Source organism: Phalacrocorax aristotelis, chromosome 1 (assembly GCF_949628215.1).
Source record: "Phalacrocorax aristotelis chromosome 1, bGulAri2.1, whole genome shotgun sequence".
NCBI lineage: Eukaryota > Metazoa > Chordata > Aves > Suliformes > Phalacrocoracidae > Phalacrocorax > Phalacrocorax aristotelis.
Window position 1 is genome coordinate 12,259,122 of NC_134276.1, and position 22,973 is coordinate 12,282,094.

Consider the following 22,973-nt stretch of genomic DNA (forward strand, 5'->3'; position numbering starts at 1 on the left):
ACTCCTCCTACATACTTAGACTCTCTCACCTCCCTGAGATGACATCCAGAGTTTTTGCTAAGCAGTTTTCCTCTGATGATGGTGCACACATCATTGACTCTGGGACAGCAGTGCCACCATAAATAGACAGTCCTTTACGAATAAACCCCATGGTTATCAGTGACTCTGTGAGCCCGGGGCACCCCAGGGTTGCACAGCCAACATTCTACAGAAGTACCTTCTGGGAGGAGGGTGAAGGTGCCAAAACAAGACCTAGTGAGCTCTGCCCATCCAGGAAAGTATTATCCACTGCTTGCTTGTGTGTATTAATGTATGTTAATCTGATTTATCATGAAGCTCATTTTTTAAATACCTGAGTGTCTTGTCCAGGGACATCATTGTGCCAGCCTGTTTACTAAAATAGCAGTGAACCATGACCTGTGGCCAAGGGTTGTTTGTGCTCCTAACACAGAACAATACTGTCACTACCCAATATTAAAATAATTAGAGGTTTGTGCTTTCATTTTGCTGGTCTCATGCAACACTTCTTTCTGGCTTTGGCTGAAAGGCATTTCTTGTATTTTGTCACTGGGGTTCGTCCAAGTGTGTGCTCAGGGTGCAGGTGAATTAGGAGGTAAAAGCAGCACCCGCTGGAAAATGCCCCTATTTACCTGACCAAATGGGAGAGATGTTACTTCTTCTGGTGATCCTTCTCCTTTCCTCCTAACTTGCCTCTCAGCTGCCCTAGGTCTCTCAGAATGCCTTCAGTAATGAAAAGCAAATATTGGGAATATATTGAAGAAATATGTTTGGGTTGTTTTTTTTTAATGCTCATTGCATGTTTTAGAACTGTTTGACATTGTCAGGAGTGAAGCTTTCTGTAGTCCAGGGTGGTGGTTTTGGTTAGACTGAGAGACACAAGGCTCGGCCAGGTAACTTGTGAAGGATTAAAAATTCCCATGCAAGGCTGAGGCACCTGGAGTAGTGACTCCCACTACAATGAAAGAGGACAGTAACAGCCAAGAGGCTAGAAGTGATCATTAAGTGTTTTGGTTTATAAGGGGGACCACCTCTTGTTAACCATCCCCATCTGGTTTTGTGCCAAAACAAAAACAAAAAAAAGAAAAATCAATACTAGTTTTGTGTGTTCAGCTGTAATATTTCAAATGTGTACATGAGGCTAGGTTTGTAGCCCAAATTACTTCCTGCTAGTAAAAGTACTTGCTACTTACTTTGCCTGTATCAGAGAAATTGATATATGTGGAAAAATTGGATAACCTTAGGAGATACAGCTAGTCTTCAGCTCCTGAGGTCAGTCTGTTTTGTCTAGGTAGTGCTGGCTGGTTGAAGAAAGGACAATCCATCCCCTTGCTGACCCTGAAGTTGTTAGTTTGGGCCCACTGTGGGACAGAATAGTATTTTAAATCTCCACATATCTTATGTAGCAGAAGGGCCCAAGGCAATTAGGGCAATATTTCCCAAAATGGGAAGTGCTTTTGGAGATTTCTTAGCACTGCTTGGGTTTTCTGAAAGCTTGCACAGACAACCACATCAGAAAATTTCCCTAGAAGTGAAGCAATCTCCATCTTCAAGCTATTTACACTTTTCTGCTCATATGTTCACTGGAAGGCAGTTTCAAGGCTTTTTTTGGGGGTAGGGCGTTGTTGAGGAAGGTGGACTGCAAGCATTTTTGTTTGTTTAAAAGTAGGTACCAAAAGGAGACATAATTAAAGGTCCTTTCTGAAAAGGTGTGAGCTGTCTGCCTCTATCCTTGGAGATATATCATCTCTGTCCTGGGAAATATTCAAAAAGCGTCTGGGCGTGGTCCTGGGCAGCCTTCTCCAGATGGCCTTTCTTGAGCGGGGGGGTTGGACAAGATAACCTCTGGAGGTCCTGTCAACCTCAGTTGCTCTGTGATTGTGTGTCTCTGTGAAGGACTGTGAATCATCAGAGAGGGATAGCAGCACAGTGCTGGTGTGGCTCAGGGCCAGCTGCACTGCCCTTTGCACTGAGCACCATGGTCACATTAGTAGAGCTGGCTTGAGTCTGCAGCTCCTCCACAGCTGGCACAAAGAAGACATCAAAAAGCTGGACTTAAAACTGTCTGGCATATGCTGCTGTCTTTCCTTGGTGGTGTAATCCATTTGTTATATTAGGGTGTGTGCCCAAATTGAGGTAAGAGCAGGATGTGCATTAACTCTGCAATGACAGCAGGTCTCCAGAGGCTGGGGAGAAAGGTAAGAACCTAGGAAAGTATTAAGAGGGAAGATACTGGGTGGAAGCAGGATCATAAAAGAACCAGGTGAGAGGTGAACCCACACACATTAAAAAAAATAAAAACCTGGAGGGCCTCCTCCAGTGGGCACATCTTGCCATGTGCAACACCAGGGCTTCGTGCCTATGTCTTGCCTGGCAGACAGCACAGGGAAGCAATGAAACACGATGTCTGTGGCCATTAGAGGGAGCTTGGTGAAAGCCCAAGGATGAAATGCAGACCTGAAAAGTTGAAAAAGTGCATGGAGGACAACTGAATCAGCCTTTAAACCTATTTTCAATATCCTTATGATGCTTGTAGTACTGTATATAGTTATTATGAGATAAGGATGCACTTCCTTATGACCTGCCAGAAATGTTACTGCCTTTTCCTCACAAGAATTGCTTTTTGAAGGAGGCTGATATTCTTTTAAGAGTAGTTTAATAGTTTTATATCAGCTTGCATCAGGCATCCTCATCTTACCATGAGCTCACCAAAAAATGCAACTGATGTTGTCCCAAGCCTGTTCACCAGCTGATATTGAATGAACAAGATACTTTTACGTGGGAAAAAGCAAACAAGAAAACCATATGGATTCATATAGCAGTCAGAGGAAGGCTCAGTGGCTGCTGGATTCACCGAGGACATTGTGGATCCAGATACAAACTTGTTCCACAGATGAGCTGAAACTGCCTCTACTGGAGGCGAGGGATGCAGATGCCAGATTGCTGGGCTAGCCTGGTACTCCCTGGCCCAGGATCTGCCTCCGTACCTTTCACGCTCTGAAGGAAAGGTGGGATGGCTCAGACTGGTGAGTCTCACCCCAAAGCATCCTGGTCATGCCTCCCACCCGCTCCACGAAGCTGGCACCAGCCCTTTTGCAGCCACTTGTGGGAGGTTTCAGCATCTGGCTGGGAGCCACTTGGGTTTTTTGCTCCTCTATCCATCTGCCTGTCTAGTCAGGCATCTGATAAAGGAACAAATTATTGTAGGGCATCTCATCACTTCATGTAAACTCCTCTGTGGTGTGCACCCAGCCCCTGGCACCCTGGGAAGAATGAAAACTAATTCTGAGAGACTCACTGGGCACCTGGGAGGGAAGAGACATGAGCTGCCACAAAGCCCATGCTCACTCCTTCCTGCTAAGCAGCTGATTGACAGCTATCTGTTACCACCAGGAATTTGTCTCACATCTACAAATACTTTAACTTGTTCTTTGAGAATTCTGACCTTTTTTTTTAACGAGTGAAATATTTTCAGTCCTCATGGCTGCAAAGAAAAACTTCAAAGCTTGATCTGCTCAAAAATCAGAGGCCAAATAAGGAGAATTAGTGTTTACCATCTTTGGTAAAAAAACTTTTCCGTTTCTGGGAGCCTGACTTGTGATTTTTAAATACGCCAGAATAGTGATATTGTGTGTTTTGGCTAACAGGGCACTTTTGAAAAGCAGCTGTGGCAAAAAAATGCTCTGTGGTAAGTCGCTACATGCATCGCTTTTCTCTGGGTTTGTGCTCCTTTCCTCACTCTTTGTCTGGTTTATCTGGCTGGTAAGATTAGGAGCACTGCAGGGCAGGGAGGGTCCCTGTCTGTGTATTTGCACTGTGTCTTGCCACTTGTAAAGGAAGCAAGTAATCATCACCCTTGCTGCTTTCATGTCTACTTGCACAATAGAAATAATTAATGGTAATAGTAATGTTTTGCCTATCTGCGGCTCCTTTCATCTGAAAACCTTAAAGTGCTTGACAAGCATTAACTAAATTAGCTTCTAAATACCTGGAGAGAGAGTCAGATATAATGATCCCCACTTTGCAGATGAACACACATGAGAAGCAAATGCTAACTGAGTGCTTACAGTTAGTCAGCTGAAACCAAGTTTTCTCCACTGAGAGAGGTTGCTCAGCACTTCTTGAATCTCAAGCTCTTTCTCAGGTGCCCAAAGGTGGGTTTTGATGTCCACTTTTTTACTTCCAAATCATACAGACTGTGGACCTGCGTGATCTGCCCCAGGACAGAGACAGAGAGGTAGAGTCACTTGGTAGGCAGTCCTGAGGGGCAAAGAGGTCCAGGAAGGCTGGACATTCTTCAAGGAGGAAATCTTAAAAGCGCAGGAGCAAGCCCTCCCATGTGCCGGAAAACAAGTCATTGGGGAGGAAGACTGGCCTGGTTGAACAGAGAGCTTTGTCTGGAACTCAGGAGAAAAAGGAGAGTTTAAGAACTTTGGAAGAAGTGGGAGGCGAGTCAGGAAGACTACAAGGATGTCGTGAGGTTAGGCAGAGAGAAAATTAGAAGGGTCAAAGCCTGGCTAGAACTTTATCTGGCTACTGCCGTAAAAGACAATTAAAAATGTTTCTGTCAGTACATTAGCAACAAAGAGAGGGCCAAGGAGAATCTTCAGCCTTTACTGAATGTGGGGGGAAGCATAGTGACAAAGGATGCGGAAAAGGCTGAGGTACTTAACGCCTTTTTTTGCTCTGTCTTTAATACTAAGACCAGCAGTTCTCCAGGTACCCAGCCTGCTGAGCTGGAAGAGAGGGATGAAGAGCAGAACGAAGTCCTCATAATCCCAGGGGAAATGGTTAGTAACCTGCTACACTACTTAGGCACACACACAAGTGTATGGGGCTGGATGGGATCCACCCAAGGGTACTGAGGGAGCTGGTGGCAGTACTCACCAAGCCACTTTCCATCATTTATTGGCAGTCCTGTCTAACCAGGGAGGTCCCAGTTGACTGGAGGTTAGCAAATGTGACGCCCATCTACATGGAAGATCTGGGGTACTACAGGCCTGTCAGCATGACTTTGGTGCCAGGGAAGGTTATGGAGCAGACCATCTTGAGTGTCGTCATGTGGCATGTACAGGACAACCAAGTGATCAGGCCCAGTCAGCATGGCTTCATGAAAGGCAGGTCCTTCTTGACTAACCTGATCTCCTTCTATGACAAGGTGACCCGCATAGTGGATGAGGGAAAGGCTGTAAAGATTGTCTACCTAGACTTTAGTAAAGCCTTTGACACCATTTCCCACAACATTTTCCTGGAGAAACTGGCTGCTCGTAGCTTGGACAGGTGTACTCTTCATTGGGTAAAAGACTGGCTGGATGGCCAGGCCCAGAGAGTTGTGGTGAATGGAAATCCAGCTGGCAGCCAGTCACACATGGTGTTCCCCAGGGCTCAGTATTGGGGCAATCCTGTTTAATATCTTTATCAACGATCTGGATGAGGGGGTTGAGTGCACCCTCAGTAAGTTTGCAGATGACACCAAGTTGGGCGGGAGTGTCGATCTGCTCGAGGGTAGGAAGGCTCTGCAGAGGGACCTGGACAGGCTGGATTACTGGGCTGAGGCCAACTGTATGAGGTTTAACAAGGCCAAGTGCCGGGTCCTGCACTTGGGTCACAACAACCCCATGCAGCGCTACAGGCTTGGGGAAGAGTGGCTGGAAAGTTGCCCAGCGGAGAAGGACCTGAGGGTTCTGGCTGACAGCTGGCTGAACATGAGCCAGCAGTGTGCCCAGGTGGCCAAGAAGGCCAACAGCATCCTGGCTTGTATCAGAACTAGTGTGGCCAGCAGGACTAGGGAAGTGATTGTGCCCCTGTACACGGCACTGGTGAGGCTGCACCTCAAATAATGTGTTCAGTTTTGCGCCTCTCAGTACAGGAAGGTCATCAAGTGCATGGAGTGTGTCCAGAGAAGGGCAATGAAGTTGGCGAAGGGTCTAGAGAATGTGTCTTATAAGGAGCGGCTGAGGAAACTGGGGTTGTTTGGCCTGGAGAAAAGGAGGCTGAGGGGAGACCTTATCGCTCTCTACAACTACCATAAAGTAGGTTGTAGCAAGGTGGGTGTTGGTCTCTTTTCCCAAGTAGCAAGTGACAGGATGAGAGAAAATGGCCTGAAGTTACATCAGGGGAGGTTTAGATTGGATATTAGGGAAAATTTCTTCAATGAAAGTGATGTCAAACATTGGAACAAGCTGCCGGGGAAGTGGTTGAGTCACCGTTCCTGGAGGTATTGAGAAGATGTGTAGATGTGGTGCTTAGGAACATTGTTTAGTGCTGGACTTGGCATTGCTAGGTTAATGGTTGGACTTAAAGGATCTTAAAGGTCTTTTCCAACCTGAATGATTTTATGATTCTATGATCTTGTGAAGTCCTGTAGGAGCTGGAGGAGGCATTGCAGGCACTGTGATTCATGAAGTTTCCCATTTAAACTACTAGTCTGGCCTGGGAAAGGAGGAAGCTCTGCTTACACCATGTTGGTATTGCTGTGAGCAGGCAAAGCCAGGGTGACTCTATCTGAGTTAGTCCTGATTTCAGGTGGACTCCAGAGCAGAAACACTCCAGCTCAGACCCAGGTGTGGCGCAGCCACATTTGCATCATGCTGCCTTTCTCTTCATAACCCTTTTGGGGAGGGAACTGCCTGTTTGGAGGCAAGTTTGGAGTTGGCAAACTTGCTCAGTCTCGTATGTATGGTGTGGGCTTACCAGGCTGCATCCCTGCCACAGTGTTCAGAAGCCTGTACTTGCAAAGAAAGATGCCAAGAGCGTAGACTCAACTCCAGGGTATTAATCCACAGTCATTTCATCTCCTGCAAGTCTCTGTTAAACCAAGGGTGCTCTGGATTATACCCAGCAGGGGAAAGGAAAGACTAGGCAAGAGCTGGGCAGAGGACAGAAGAAATCCTCAGTAAGGGCTCTGTAAAACTCAGTTCTAATTTGGAATGATAGAAGGAAGGCAAATGATGTTTTGGAAGACCACAGCAAGCTCTTAAAGGTGATAACTGGGTTGGTGGAATGGACAGTGTTTTTTCCATAGACTGTGGAATTTCTAATTCTGTAGAAATTATTTTCCTTTTTAATACCAGGCCTGAAAAGTTTCTGCTCCATCCAATGGTACTCTGGCTGTAACACAGACTTCTTCAAATAGGAAGCAACAGAGTCACTGAAGAGCAGTAGGGCTGCTCTTTATTACAAATCTTTGTAGACACAGATGAAAGACACTAAAAGTGTTGGCAGCCATCTGTAGATCCCATAAATCACATCATTTCACTGTGGGCAGCCATCCAGGCTTCCACAAGATCATCACATTTTCCCCACTTGCTCCTTTTCAGGCAGAGAAACTGGACAGAAGTTGTCTGGACAGCAGGTAACTTCTGCTAGTTCCTCCACCTCACACAACACCCTCCCATTTAATCAGCAGACCCCAAGCAAAGTGGCAGAAGTCTGCTGGGAATTTGGAGGTTTATGACACTCTTGGGGATGGCTTGCAAGGCAGAGGTGAGTTTGGAAGCCACTTGTGCAGACACAATAACATCACTTCTTTCTTTTCTACCTGCAATGCTTGATACCTTCCTTTCTGTTACCTGCTTTAAATAGCCCTGGTTAGTTTTCCAGTGCTGGGGTTTCTTACCACAACTCCCCTATTTACCCAGACAGAAAATGGGGCAATGAGCTCATAGGAAGAAAACAAAAGGGCCACATTTCCTCTAGAGTTAGTAAGTAGGTCAGTGCCATGAGACATAATGGGACAGGATCCCATGATTCCCACGGGGCAGCTGAAGGAGGTTGGGCAGGCAGCAGAGCTGCTCAGGAGACAGCCAAGGCGGCCCTCTGCACTGGCACTCTTGCAAACAGGCAGAAAAGGTGGGTATAAAAGGGTTTCAGCAGGAAACCAGGTCACAGAATCACTCCCACAAAGAGAGAAAGTCCGATGAGACCCCAGTCTCCACCACCCTTGTGCACAGAGGGCTCTCGCTTTGCTTCCACTGCTGGATGGGAAATGAGGAGACTGACCTGCCTTCATGCATGAGTGCCTGGAAGTTACCTAGTCTTCCTCTTTCCTCATTTGTATAATAGGGTTAATGAACAGGCTCTACCCCACAGTGATGACGTAAAATTAAGCTCTTTCATGTTTGTTAGTTGCTACAATGGGCAGCACTATAGAAACCCATAAATAATGTACCTTGAAGTTCTGTTGAGGTATTAGCCTTGTTTTAACCGTGGAGATATTACATGAGTTACCACATGCAAGAAGCTTCTCTTAATTAGGATCAAAACTTGCTTTTTTTAGCCTTGCTGTAATGGCTTTTGAGGCTGAACACGTTACACTTGCCCAGTCTATTTGGCAATTTATTATAATCTCTTCAAACTTGCAGCTCCTTTCAGCACACTGTTAAACGCCTTCCTTCTCACTCTTGCATCCCTTTACAATCTTTGAATTTAAGTATCTTTTTCTCCAATGTATACTTAATTTCTCTAAATTCAGCTAAATTTGTCTAAATTCAGTCTAAGTTCAACTACGGTATCATCCTTTGTCATCAGTGTGGCAGATACAGGATTTGGCTCAAACCCATGATAGAAAAGAAAGGCCCTGTGGACTGTTTCTGATATAACAGGAGCCCTCTTTTCCATTTCATACCCTGGGTCAAGACTTGTCCACAGCTGGTAATACACCAAAGCAACTGTTCTGCAAGGAGAGCGTCTGCACAGAGATGTACACAGGAAATTATTCTGCCCTAGTGGTCTCCAGACAACCATTGTGGTAAATGCCAAGTGTGACCCTGAGCTGGGTGCATGGAGTGGGCCCAAATGGCTGGAGGGCAATACTGGGAAGCCATGCGGATGCTGACATGGGAATCTGGTGGGCTGGGTTCAGTCTCTGTCCTGCCACGAGGATTTATGGGCAGACATGAGTCAGGGCCACACTGGGCCACGTGTAATATGGGCTACAGCTGCCTTTCTAATATCCTCACTGTTCACAGATCCTTGTAACTATTCTTGACAGCAGCTTTTTTTGTCCGTCTCCAGCTATTTTAGTGCTCAGACTTGGAGTGGTCCTGGGAAGTGCTGTGTATGACAAGGAAACCTTTCTCACCAAATAGAAGTGGTGGAAGCCTTCAGGCCAGATGGTTTTTGAGATTTCAAATCTACCAACGTGAACTCAAAAGATTCCACTAATTCAGATACAATTGGTGTGACAACCCAAGACTATAATATGAGGTTTACCTTCTGCTCACTACTTCTGCAACTCAGAAAATTATTAGAAAGCACAAGTGAAATTGTTTTTCACAGATATACTATGAGGCTTTTGTATTTAATATGTGTTCTTGGCTGGAGAGTGTGGGAAAACCCAGGAAGGGGAAGGATGGCTTGGTTAAAAGGGTGGTGTGAAACTTCCGAGGGTGTAACTCAGTTCCCAGCTTTACCACAGACACTCTTTGTCGCCTTGGGGTGGTCACCAGAGGCACAGAGCTCCAGGTTTGGTGGCAATAGCAGCTGAGGGTAGTCTTATGCTGGAAAGAGGGAGACTAATTCCCGAACCTGGATTGCAATGCAGACACAAGCCAACATAGCAGAGGGACCAGGAACAAGTGTGTATGAATGGGAACTCTACTGCTATCAAGAAGCAGCAGAGGGAAGAGGGTAGTCAATCTGCTTGAACATCAGCTCATTATCTGCTCAGTGAAGAATGCAAGCTGGGTTTCAGTAGTAGGCAGTCGGAATGCAGTGCTTATCTCTGAACTCCTGTCACCTAATTTCAAGGAACTGAGGTATAGTCAATGCAGAAGGTCAGCACATCCAACATTGCTCTTCATTGACCTTGTAGCCATCACCAGGTTAATTTAGGTATTCTAGTTAATTCACTAACATTAGTTGGCACAAGTCTGAGCTTTAGTGGATTAAATTAAACTAATTATTGCAATCATTCCTAATGTACTCAAAAAGAAAGCTCCACTGATGATGTTTCAGGGCTCATTCACAAACTGGTGCTCAAGATGTTCGCCCTTCAGACCTGTGAACATTGTTCCTCATTACAAAACTTCGAAACCCAGCCATGCACTAATTTTAGCCTTCAGAGGGACAGAAAGTATCAGAGGAACCATGATCCAACCCTTTTGCTGAAAGGATCCTGAACAAAGGGACAAACTTAATCCCATTACCTCACTGCCAGAGGGGAGCTTCCCCGAAATTTTCCTGATGCAAGGGCAAGACAGATGTTCTTTCATCTTTTTCTGAGTCATGCCCACAGCACCTCTCCGGAATGTGAATGTGCCTGGTTTTAATGATGTGACAAGGTAATTAAGTGTTAATATGTGCATGCAAAGGGTATACAAGTTGCCAGATCTAGTAAATGCTGAAGCCAAGCTAAGGCGTTTACCAGACTTACAACACATTGCTGATATAGGGTGCTAATGCCCACACATTATTTCTGTTACACAAATAATTTTTATGGTAATAGACAAATAAATTAACTTCCTATTTGAATTTTGAATAGTTATTCTAGCAAGAAAGAAACCAGGGCCCAATCCTGGGCACATGAGAAGCAATAGAAAAACTAGGACATAGCACTCTTATTATTTAAATGACTATAGAGCTGTCAGGTGCCAGCTCAGAATTGGACACTCCCCCTTCCTATTCCCCATTAGCTCAATGCACTTGAGTTATATTAGTCCACATATATAAAGATTTATGTTACACATATAACAGAATTCTTCAGTTACAAAAAAAGCAAATAATCAGAAGGTCATAGCAAAACTATACCTGTTCTTTAAATATGTCTAATACCATGCAAATGGCTGATTTAAGCAATTGAGCTCTACACAATCACATTCAAATCACGTCACCTCCTAAACAAACATATTTCATTTTCAAATGCAAATGTCCATATGTTATAACAATGAACGTTTGCATAACAGCCACCCAGTTCTGTAAACTCAGGTGCTTGAGTGACAGCAGATGAAGCTCCTAGTTTGCCTTGGCTCAGGACAGCTACTCTAGTCAAGGGAAGTGTTCTCTGCAGGAGGCCTCAGGATCCCAGGCATTTGCAAAGATCACAGTGGGAATCTGCTGACTTGTTAAAAAGCCACCTTGGCCTTTTTACAGCTTCATAGCCCACCAGCTGGCTTTTCAGTACCACCACAGTTGCATGTTTGACAGCTGTGCCACCGGCTGGCAGAACCTCTGCCTGTTCTGCAGTTGTTGTCTTCTTTTGCTTTCTAATTATGCCTTTTAGAATGACACTACTATTAGTTGGCATCGTCTAAGTAACTGAGTGACACAACAAAGCAATGGAAAAGGAAGATGATTTTTAACTATTGGTATTTTGGAAGGGAGGACATACATCGACATGAGATGCCAAGAGTTGGCAGCCTATGGTTTGCAGCAGGAGAATGCAGAGATGAGCAAGGTCTTCGAGGTTATCAGGAAGTCTGTGGGTGCTGCTTCTGAGGATCAGGATCTCTGTACATCATCTATATTGTCCTATCATTTCTCCTTCTCATTGTTCATCTATTAATTGACTTGAGAAAAAGAACATCAACATGTATCAGAGAACAGCTTACAGCTGAGGGACTCTTGTTTTTACAGCTATGTTAAGCTGACCATTTGCAACTGTCTGACTGTGTCCTTACCCAGGTATACTGGGCTTTCAGTCCTCGCAGCTAAAGAGATGCAATGAACAGACTAAAGAAAATGGAAGCTTCTTTAGCAAAATACTCTGTGTGTCTGTGTGTTTTGTGTCTAAATTTAGATAAGACTCACCATGGTCCAGGTGGCTGGAGGTGGCAATGCTGTGAACCCCACCTGCTTTTTGAATCCTCTGTGTGACTTCAGAGCCACCGGCACACCAGTGATGGTGAGAAGCATTCAGCCCACTGACCATATGTGCAGCTGTCGCTGTCGCATGCCAGAGGGTGAACCTCGTGTAACTGCCACATAAAACATTCACATCACTGAGCTAGGTTTTGATTGATGAAGTTAAACCTGTGGCTACAAAATTCATTTGAGAGGCCTCTTACACCCCCAGCCACGAGTAGCTATTAGCTTCAATGGGGAGAGGTCAGATGGTTCTGGACCTGAAAGGGAAATTTCACAACTGTTAAACCTGGCAATGAGTCCCAAATGTAATGCTGTATTCCAGAACTTCAACTTTTTAATGTCTTTAGTCAGTTAAAAATGAGTAAGGGAGCAGTATGATTTTGCAGAGTGTCTTGCCATGTAGGTGATGTTACCTAATGCTTTAGAATATCGTATCAATTAATATTCATATAGGTTTACACTTTGCTTTGCCAAGATGGTAATAGAGATGTCCTCTCAGAGGAAGTTAAGCTATAAAGGGAGGGACTGATTTTCTAGAGAGCTACGTAGGCACATTAATTACCAAGTTTAATAAAAGGGTGATCTTTGCGTGCCTCAATTCTTAGGTGTCCAAATGGAAAGACTTTACAAGGGCTCTAATTTCCAGAAATGTTTGTAAAAAGGGGCCTCATTTTGGGCTCTCTAAAAATGAACGCATTCAGATCACTTGCCATATTAATAAATGGGTCAGAAAATCCTAGAAATTGGAGAGGTACTGAAGAATTCTCTCTCTCTGATAATGCTGGATTGTAAACTACTGTTATGCCGTTGAAAAAACCGAATGAAGGCATCAAGATGCTAGCTTTAGAAATCTCAGACATGACAAAGCAGTTAAATTAAAAGTAAAATAAAAGTGCTCTGACAGGGATGGCAAAAAGACCAACAAAAAAGCTGCTCTAATATGCCATACCACCTAGTCCGGAAAAGGAAGGATAACAAAGCATCCAAGCTTCCAAACAAACACCGACTGGCTCTAGCCTGGACAGGTAAGTGAGCAATTTATGCATTCACTGAAGGACTGGCAAAAGTCCTCCCATGGCAGCAACCGCCTCCCTAGCCCTGCTCTGCATAGCCAGGCTCTCTACCTATCCCAGTCGTGCCTGCTGAAAAGGAGGAGCTTTGCTCTGTCCATTCCTTATTTATAACTTGTTGAGAGCTGGGAGGGAGGGGTGAGCTCTCTGGTGCATCCTGCTGCTGCCTGCCTGGTGCCAGCCTTGCAATCACCACTACAAATGCCTCCCGCACAGCGCGGTGGCTGCCTTCATGCTCTTGGGTTCCTCTGGCTATTTGCAGTGGTGGAAGCAAAGACCAGAACCTATTACCTAGGGATTGTGGAAGAGAACTGGGACTATGCACCATCTGGGAAAAATCTGATCACAGGACAAAGTCTCTTAGAGGACAAGTAAGTCACTGGGGTCTCTGCTAATTAGAGGTGCATTGACAGCTCCAAAGAAAATTGACTAGCATGGTTAATATTGTCGTAAATGTCTTAAGGTGTTCTTTTTCTTGTTTTTCTTCCGATGATGTTGTCATAGGCAGGATTTCAGCTTCAAGGCAAGAGTAGACTTTGCTTGACTTCTCTTCCATTGTAGTTGATTAAGCAAGGTGATAGCGTGTATTTGAATGTGACGTTAAGGGACTGATATTTCTCAAAAAGGTGTCAAGTAGCGGGTTCAAAATCCCCTGTGTATGTTTCATGGAGATGCAGGTATTTCTAGGACTTGTTGTCCAAAGGCAATTTGCAACTTTGCCATAATCAAGCACAGTCTTTGCAATAAGACATAGAAGTCTTTTTAACTGGCAAAAGATTGTAGGTTTTCTCCCTGTGAGATGATAAAATTTGGTATGACATTGTAGAATTCAGATGTGTATAGTACCTACGAATGAGATACAAGTAGATGGTCCATATGTCCCTGCAATATATGCAACTGTGGAGACTTCCATTTAGGAAATTTATTTAGATAAGTGCTTAAATATACAATGGTGAATGGTCATGCTGAAGTCCCGGTGATCACCCGTGCTACAACTGCAGGGCGTAGGTAAGCACTGTGATGGATTGTGCCTTGGCCAGTGGAAAACAGGTGTCCATTCTCCTTCCCACACTGCTGGGGTTGGTTGTGTGTCCCTCCCACACCAGGAGACCTGTCCTGGAAATTGGATGGGGATGGCACAGACCCTTGGTGCCTCCCTACAGTGTGGGCTTCAAACATGCGTGGGAATATTTTTAAGATTTTGTTGATATCTTTGACACCCTAGAAATAGTTTGGGGATCCTTCCTCTGAGTCTAGGCTTGGGGTTGGTGTGGAGCTGTGAGCAAGTGAGGAGGTTCTGGTGTTCATACCAGATCTGGAGGCACTCTGGGAGCTGGATGCTGTGTCCTAGCAGTTAGAAATAGAAATGCCCTTTCTGACTTTTCAGGAAATCCCAAGCAATGATGGACTTTTCTTTAGTGGCTGGTAATTTCAGAATCACTTTCAGTTGGATTTCATAATGGAAATTATTTTGCCACAAGCAGAAGGCAAGAAAAGGTTTTATTTTTCCACACAAACTTATGCTTATACTTTTAACAACTGGAGGTCCCAGAGAGCATCCAAGTCAATAGGTGTGACTTTTATAGGTAAAATTCAGGGTAACAGTTTGTTCCCAGCCCATGAAAACAGGCTTTGCTGGGAAGGTTATTCTTCATTTGTGTTAAACGCTTGAATTTCTCACTTCCCTTTTCTTTTTAGCAGAGGATAACTTCCTCCACTCCCTAAACTGGAAGACCTCTCACTAAAAATAGTTCAGCTTTAAGTGAAGGGCAAGTGCCTGTAAATCCACCCTGATATCACGGAGATTTGGAATCTGTTCTGTAAATTGTACTTTTAAGGCTGTTTGCACTGTGTGTTCCCTGAACATCAAGTGGCACATTTACTTTAAAGTCTGTGACATAAATGTGATGCATTTTACATGGCATGACAGGGAAGGATGATAGCTTCTGTCTTCAGTCAGTGCTGTAATGTAATAATTGCAAATTGTTAATAATTCCAATGGGTTTACCAACAGAGGAAATGTAATTTGGATTTTGAGGTAGACTATACATTCAAAGCTGGGGAGCTGTTTGTAATCAGCTCCCTGCATGAAGGCCTCTACTGCAGAATAATGAAGTGATTTACTCTATTTTCAAACTGTAGTAAGCATGTGGACTAAATAGTGAACTAGTAATAGCTATTTTGACTATTTAGCTCTTCAGGATAAGCTCTAATGTAAATTTTAAGCAGCACACTAATGGGTTACTTTTCAACTAATTAATTGTTTTTCATGGATATTATAAAAAACATAGTTCCATAATATAAGTTTAAGGATTCCTAGGTAGACACAAGAATGCATTTCGAGCCAGCTGTGTTCTGCAAGCAGCAACGCTTGGGCTCGCTGAGCCTAGCACTTCCCCCCTTGAGATGCATCCTCACAGCACCTGTCTGATGGGGCATTATCCCAGTTTTATTGATAGGGAAGTAGAGATAAAGATGTTGCAGACAAACTGATTATCTTTAAAAGAGTTGGTGCATACATGTAAAGGAATGCTCCCTTTGATTCCAGCTAGCCCACAGAGATATAATCAAAACCACTTATTCTTCACAACTTAATAAAAATGCTGAATTAGCAAGTGTGTAATGGAGAGTGTTACAGTACCTGGATCAGATAGTGAGATTTAAGAGATGATTTTCAATGTGCTGTGCCAAAGTCAATAATACCTTCCTCTACCTTTAGTTTTTACCACTAAAGAGGCAAAAGGAGACTTTGGTAGCTGAAGCATAGGGCTGGAAATTAGGTGAGCTGGTTCTGGCACCAGGCACTGCTACGCTGCTCAGTTCGTGCTGTGCTGGTGCTGAGTGTGCTGCCTCCCGAGCCAGGAGCTGTAGAGCTGCATCAGCACCTCCCTGGGTGTGAGCTAAAAAGGCTGCCTCTTGTCAGAGCTGATTAACCCAAACACAGCCCTGTATTAACATAGCTATTCTGCTTGGATGCTAATTTTTATTACACCTTGTGCTGCTGCAGTGCTCAAGGGCCAGCCTGCTGCTTGCACAGAGCAAGTATCTTGCTGTGCATCAGTGTTTCTTATATAAAGAGAGTAATGAGGCTGTTCACCTCTGCCATTTGTCTTGTCTACTTGAAGCCTTGAGCTGTTCCACTAATTCTCATAATCTGGAATGTTATGAGTGAAACCAAGATATTTCACTCTCAATTCTCCCTTCAAAAATTAAGCTGACATTTTCTGAAGCACACAGGACTTTGGAAATCACAGATCCAAATTATGGCCACTGAGTATAGGTGAGCTGGGAAGGTGTTCAGCACCCCCTCTCACCTGATATAACTAGTGAAAGAGTTGACATCATTAAACCATGGTGGACTGGACACACAGGGTGCCAGGTGTTGTCAGTGCTGCTGGACTTGCTGCAGATTCCAGTGAGATTTTGTGGGTTAGGGCATTAATATTGCTGCAGTAAGCAGGTGAGCTCAGACATTGCTGCTCCCTTTAATGGTCACATAGGCCTTTCAAGAGAAAAATACACCTAGGTGTTGTGGCTTGACATACATCAGTCTTTCCCTCCCTACTGTGGCTCAGCCCTCAGGATTAGAATTTGGTTGAGAATGTGTTTAAATTAATTTGGTACTAGTTTATATGATGGACACTTAAATCTTGCTCTGCTGGTGGCAGGTGTTATTAAGTTTTGCCTGATATAACAGCTCATCCCTTCTCTTTAGGCCACCAATCCTACATTTATCTGGGCCAAGTCTTGCACCAACCAACACTAACGGGTGTTTTTTGTTACCACAGGATCAAACACGGTTTGTGCAATTTGCCTATGAAGAGATCCCACCCAGATAAATGACAGTGAAACTGTCGTCACAGATGCTAAACTAGTGGCCGAGTCATCATGTGGCCAAATGACCCAATTGCATCAGTGGAGATGATCATTGTGAGAAGGGTCAACATCAAAAGGTCATTTGAGGTGAAATCCTGGCTCTAATGAAGCCTGAGAGGAGTTTTGTTATTGACTTCAGGGGAAGCAGAAGTTTATTCTGGGAGAGAAACCATTATAGCCACACTTAACCATTGACACCTCAGAGCTTCATTTAAGATTTTATGGGTTTGATTGACCTCTTCCTTGGCTCATGTGGGTCAGTAAAGGCCTATGACATCCTTTGACGACATTCTTTCCCTCTTTTTTTGAAGACACGCAACTTTTTGTTGTTTGATGCTTTGTGGTCAGGGCACCATCTACAAATGTGAGCTGGCCCCACAGATCCCCCTCCACTGGCCATCCCTCTAACGCAAACATTGCATTGGCCTTAGCACGAGTCACAGTTTGCCACAGGGTGACCCTGAACATGTTACATGACCCAGGGGTTCGAATGATTGGGGCAGGCTGGAGCCATGGGCACTGTCCTGGCTTACTCCAGCCACAGGAAAAATGGGGAACTCTGAGGAAAAATATCTGTCATAAACCCAACCACAGAGTGTGTGAAGAGGGTAGAGAGTAAGGAAGGTTTCACCACCAACAGATTTGGGGGAACAAACCCATAAATATAATTGTGAAAATGGTTGTCAGTGTAAAATCTCTGGGACTTCGGTGGAACAATGGTGATAAAAGAAAGTCTGCATTTGCCTACAGTTGTACCCAGGAGTGTACAGAGGCTATTGGGCATGTTAACCGCTGGAGAAAATTTGGGACTCCACGTCTGGTAGTTATTCAATGTGCTGACTTTTCAGTGGTGATTACAGTGGCAAACAAACTCAGCAAACTTCAAAATTGTATCAGCGAGGAATCCAGCTCCAGTCCACTGAGGAGCTGTTTGTTTGGCCATGTACAATGTTTAGCTCTTTCCATTTCTTACTGCACGCTGTAGCATAGTACTCATGTACGCACCTCTTGAAAAAAATAACCGCTGTTAGGTTGTAGCTCTGTTTAAGATCAAAGGTAACATAAACATGATAAAAATGTTGGCAAAATACTGTTTGTGTTTGATAAAAGAAATAGGTGTAGAAATTGCACTTAACTCATGGTCCTACCCTAACTTGTGGCCCTACCCTGAGATGGCAAATTATCTACATGTCTAGTCTTCATCTGAAGTAGAATCTATACAACACACTTCTTTTACTCTTTCTCTCATTTAGAAAAGTTGTAGTGCTCATCATTGCAGTGGATGGGTGTCGATAATTATGTTAATACTTATTTTAAGGAATTAGAATTATTTCCCTATTAATAACTCCCTGTCCCACTCAAGTGCATTGCCAAATTTTCTTGGAGCTTAAGGACTGCTGAGAGTGGTCAACTGGCAAATGAAATCAGGCACAGAAATAAAGGCAGGATTTGCATGGTTTTCTTGGTCTAAGCAAGATTTTTTATGCCCTGATTCACAAGCCTGCTTACCTCTATATGTAATCTCAAACTGGCCTTACTGGAGGAATGTGAGGGAGGGAATTTAGGAAGTTTTCACAGGGACAGCTCTAGAGGATGGAGTATTTCCCTTTTCTTTAAGAAGTGGATCATGATTTTCCGCACATGAAGTGCAGGCTGACAATTGAGTTGGAGGAAGATAGTCAAGATTTAGAAGAGCAGCTCTTACATCTGCACAAGACCAGAAAGATGGAAGAGGTTCAGGCAGTGATATCACAAAGCCACGAGGAGGATGAAGCAGTTTGAAATGAGCAGGGGAGCATGAAGAAGCAGGGACAAAGTTTGTCTTCTTGTGACAAGAGAGGAATGACAGATAGGAGACATTTTGGCAGGCAGGTGCCCAGTAGAATAGGTACATTATGACCACTGGAAGAAAGAGGCAAAGGCAGATTCAGAGAACTGGATGTGTTTAACCATTACAGCATTTGGAGAAGCCGCTGCTGCAATAACATATTGGAAAGTCAGTGGGTGGGAAAGAACGAAACAAAAGATGCAGCTGAAGGGGATGTTTGACTCTGAAAATGCAGAGTGTTTCCCAAGGAAGCAGATACCATCAAAAGAAGACAGGGAATGCTGTTTGATAACTGTTGTCAAAGGCAGGAGATTAAAAGTTAGCAAGACACTCTCCTGAAGCCAAGAAAATATCCAAGGCACTCTGGAGATGGGTGGTAAGAAACTGCTGGATGAGGGATGCACTGGTACGAATGGCACTGGCAGGAGAGACTTCAGGGAGCACTGAGAAGATCTCACTGAAAGAAGAGGGGCGGGGGAAACCTCTGTGTCCCACTGATGGAGCAGCAGGGGCTGTGGCACTGAGCCTGTGCCACCTCCCTCTGACACATCCACTGGCTGCACTGTGGCACTAGGTAGAGGTACCAGCCCCAGAGTGTGGCCACATGCCCATGATCCAGGCATCTGGGAGTGCAGAGAAGTCACTTACACCCATGAATCCTTTCTATGAGTTTCCTATAGCTGATACTACTAGTTCCAGTGTGGGTAGGTTTTCTGCAAAGAGCTTCAAGCACTGTAATGTGCTGCACAGCAACACCTGTAAAGAGGCACAGAGCTACCAGCTACTTGCAAGGCTGAGCTGGGCACCCAAGCATCCTCCTGGAGGAAATGGGGCAGCCTGGACACCTAGAGTGGAACAACTAGTGTGGTCCCTTCTCATGTACAGAGGGCAACCAAAAGGACATGCTGAAAAAACATGTCTCTGTATAGGTAGAAGAACTGGACTCTACCCCTCCCAGACAGAAGAAGGAGTGAGGCTGAAGTCTGCACTCCAAGATACTTCCAGACATCAGAGAATTTTGGGTAGGAAGCTCTTCTTCTCATTGGAGAGTGTGGATCTAGAACGAAAGAGCCTGAGCCTGTAACACAACAGCAAGGGCATCAATGGCATGTAGGATTTATCTCCCAGAGTTGATTGGTTGTTTTCTTTTGGACAATGATTAAACAAACCCCATAATTAACCAGTGCCAGGAAGCCAGGATGCTCCTTTCATGCTGTGATCCCCTTCTGGCTCCATGATTCTTACATTGCTTGATGTCCTGCATAGAAGAGCATCACTTACATTGTGTCTGGCTGCAGCTGATACCGATTGCACTGAAAGTGGGCTCTGCAGCTCTGAATGGGTGGAGGATTTGAATGGGCCTCCTTTCAGAAAGCTGGCACTAAAAAGACTTATTTTCCTGGCTCCTAGATGACTTTAAATAGGAGACAGGAACAGATCTAGCCCACAGAGAAGCTACAGCATGACTTTAGGCACTGAGGAGATCTCTGGTGCCCAAATCTACAAGGTTTCCTCCAGGTGATTTCTTGAACCTCAGTACATAGCTGGATTTTGGGATCCCTGACCTATTCATTTAAAGGAGATGGGCTCATGTCAAACATTTGACAAAGCATGATCAAGGAGCGCATTCTTCTGGGGAGAGTGTACAATGTTGGCTAGTCAGAAAGCCAAGGGTGTAAGGACACTGTCATCATGGGAAAAGTACAGGCAGCACCTCATTTAAAATATTTGGTGGCTGATGAAAATGGAAAAAGTTCTGCAGAAAAATAATCTCCTGAGAATAAGTAACTTCTGAAAAAAAAGTTTTTATTTTTTTCCTAGAGAAAATGTCTTATAAACCAATTTAAAAATAAGTTTATAATTCATATTAGGGCATAACCGCATGAATAAATTGCCATGAGATAAAGAAGCATGTGCATTTACACTGCACATCTACTGACACCACCTACTACTCTGTGGTAAGGGCTCTTGTAGCAGCTCTTCCCCCCAGGCAGTGGAAGGTATCTTCTCTTCAGTGAGCATGGTGTGACTCGCCAGGTCTTGCTGTGCACACAGACAGTTACTGCAGACCTGCTAATTCACTGAAAATCCAGACTTCTTGGCAACTCCTTCCTTAACCACACTTTTGGGGTATATTTATCTGACATATGTTATTCTGTGAAGAAGCATACTGAGAAGCTTCTGTCCTTTCCCCTTCATCCTAGCCAACTGTTTCTGCCACAGCAGTATCATTGGCAATGTTTTCATTTGTGCCAAAATAGCTCTTGGCTTGTTATAAAGCACAATTTTCAAATAAAAGTGCATTCTTTTTGGCAGCTTTTATATCTGGATCACTTCAGAGGTCTGGTTTAGGCAGTGGCCATGGAGGTGTAATGACCAGAGGTGGGGGATGTTCTGAGATATGGTGTCAAGCAGAGATGGCTTGAAAATGGGGAGTAGTGGATCTTATGGTGAAGAAATCATAGCAAATCACACCTTTCAACTCATGAAATCCAACACTTAGGTTTCTGGCACTGCACAAAAACACCTAAACAAAATGGGTTTAAGCAGGTGAACTGGCCAGTCACAAAAACTATAAATATTAAATTGCTATATTTCTGTCAGTGATACTTCAGGAAAATTTAGCTCAGCTTTTTTATGAGTTTATTAGGTAGCATGAAAGTTCAAACAATCTTCAGGGGATGCAAAAACTCATGCAACAGTCAACCATGGTGGAGTTGGTCATACAGTCCACTGCTGGTTGTGTAGCAAAGGGGTTCATTTTTACCCATTTTGTGTGGGATATTTAGGGATGAAGAACAGGTATTATACTTGTCAGCAGTAACCTGGAGAGAAGTAAAAAAATATTTTATATCATAACAGATGGGATGAACATGGGTTGCCAGTATGATGTTGTAGTTAAAAGGGCAAAACTAGTTCCCAGTTGTGTAAGAAATATTGACTGGAGCACCTCTGGCTTTAGCTGGAATATTACTTGCCTATTGTGTGAAGTTCTTGTGTTCAGACTTCAAAAGATATAGAGAAATATTGGAAGGCTTTCAGAAAAGAGCTTTGGGAAAGATTTGTGGCATAAAGAATGTCAGTGTACTTAGTTTGTCCAGAGGAAGGGTAGGAGGCAATTTAGTCAATTAATTAAAACTTTTGCAAGTGCCTGCATAGAAAAGCAGCTTTTGATGGTATGTGGCTTCTTTGATCTGAGAGAGGGCTTGATGGGAACCAGTGGCTGGAGTGTGGAGCTAGGTGATATTAGACTACAAATGCAGTTCAGAATTTGAAGGGAGCAGGTATTAAATAGCTATAATATGTCAACCACTGACCATATGGTGGGTTCTCCATCACTTGAAATTGCTATAAACATAAACTGGAATGTAGAAATTATGCATTTCATGCAAAGAATATTTCGTACTTCTCTTCTGGGGTGTCAAACTAGACAATTAGAATTGCTTTTATTGGCTTTTGAAAAAACTTAGTTTGGTTTTCTTTTTCTTTTGAACAGACACACTTTCAGATGTAAGGTTCCAAACCTTCAAAAATGGGAGAAGCTGCTAAAACTGTATAGAAAGGCCTAAGTGGCTGGTCCTAAAGTAAAGACTTGTGGTGACCATGCTAAAGACCAGAACTGCAAGTGGGATGACTTACTGTACAGAAAGGGGCTTGGACCCTGCTAGCACTGTCCAGGTTTACTCCTCAGCTTTTACTCCACCAGCTATGTGATATGTCCCAGAGAACTATTTATCTGCACTGCAAGCACCAGTTATTTGATCAACTCTTAAAGGAGTTTTTTGTCTCTAAATTACATTTCCTTCCCAACACTAGGTTTGCAAGTGTGTATGCAACAAGAGGAGCCAACCGGATAGGACGTGTGTACAAAAAGGCTATTTTTAGGCAATACACAGATGACACTTACTCGCAGGAGATCCCCAAAGCAGCCTGGCTGGGGTTCCTCGGGCCAGTCCTGAAGGCAGAAGAAGAGGATGTGTTCATCATCCATCTGAAAAACTTTGCTTCCCGCCCATACTCTGTGCATCCGCATGGTGTATTCTATGACAAAGACTCTGAAGGTAGAAGCTGGTTTGCCCTTTCTCTTTTCTCTTTTCCTCTCCTTTTCCCCTGGAGTAGCTAATATCATGACTACAAGTTTGCCCAAGTATTTATTGTTCTGGCCATTGGCATCAGAGGACTTTAGATCACCCTCTCATAAACCCATCAGTAATTGCAGCTGATGACTAAAGCCAGGAATAGCCTCATCTCTTAAAACTTTTTGCCACAAACCTTCAACGCCAAGGATAAATCCAGTACTGAAACAGGTTGGGTGGGGTTTTTTTCCTGAACTATTTTCCTGAATTATAAGTCACTGAAGCATCTTGCCTCCTTCC

The 22,973-nt window shown here is 44.0% G+C and overlaps 1 protein-coding gene across 1 annotated transcript in view; it reads left to right on the forward strand.

The window, feature by feature from the left end:
- The first annotated feature begins 13,094 nt into the window (after positions 1-13,094).
- The window catches only part of HEPHL1 (hephaestin like 1), a 33,003-nt gene continuing 23,124 nt past the window's right edge, over positions 13,095-22,973 (forward strand). The window contains exons 1-2 of the mRNA XM_075081897.1: positions 13,095-13,264; positions 22,414-22,658. Coding sequence (XP_074937998.1) covers positions 13,095-13,264; positions 22,414-22,658 — 415 coding nt within the window. The remainder of the gene's footprint in view (positions 13,265-22,413; positions 22,659-22,973) is intronic.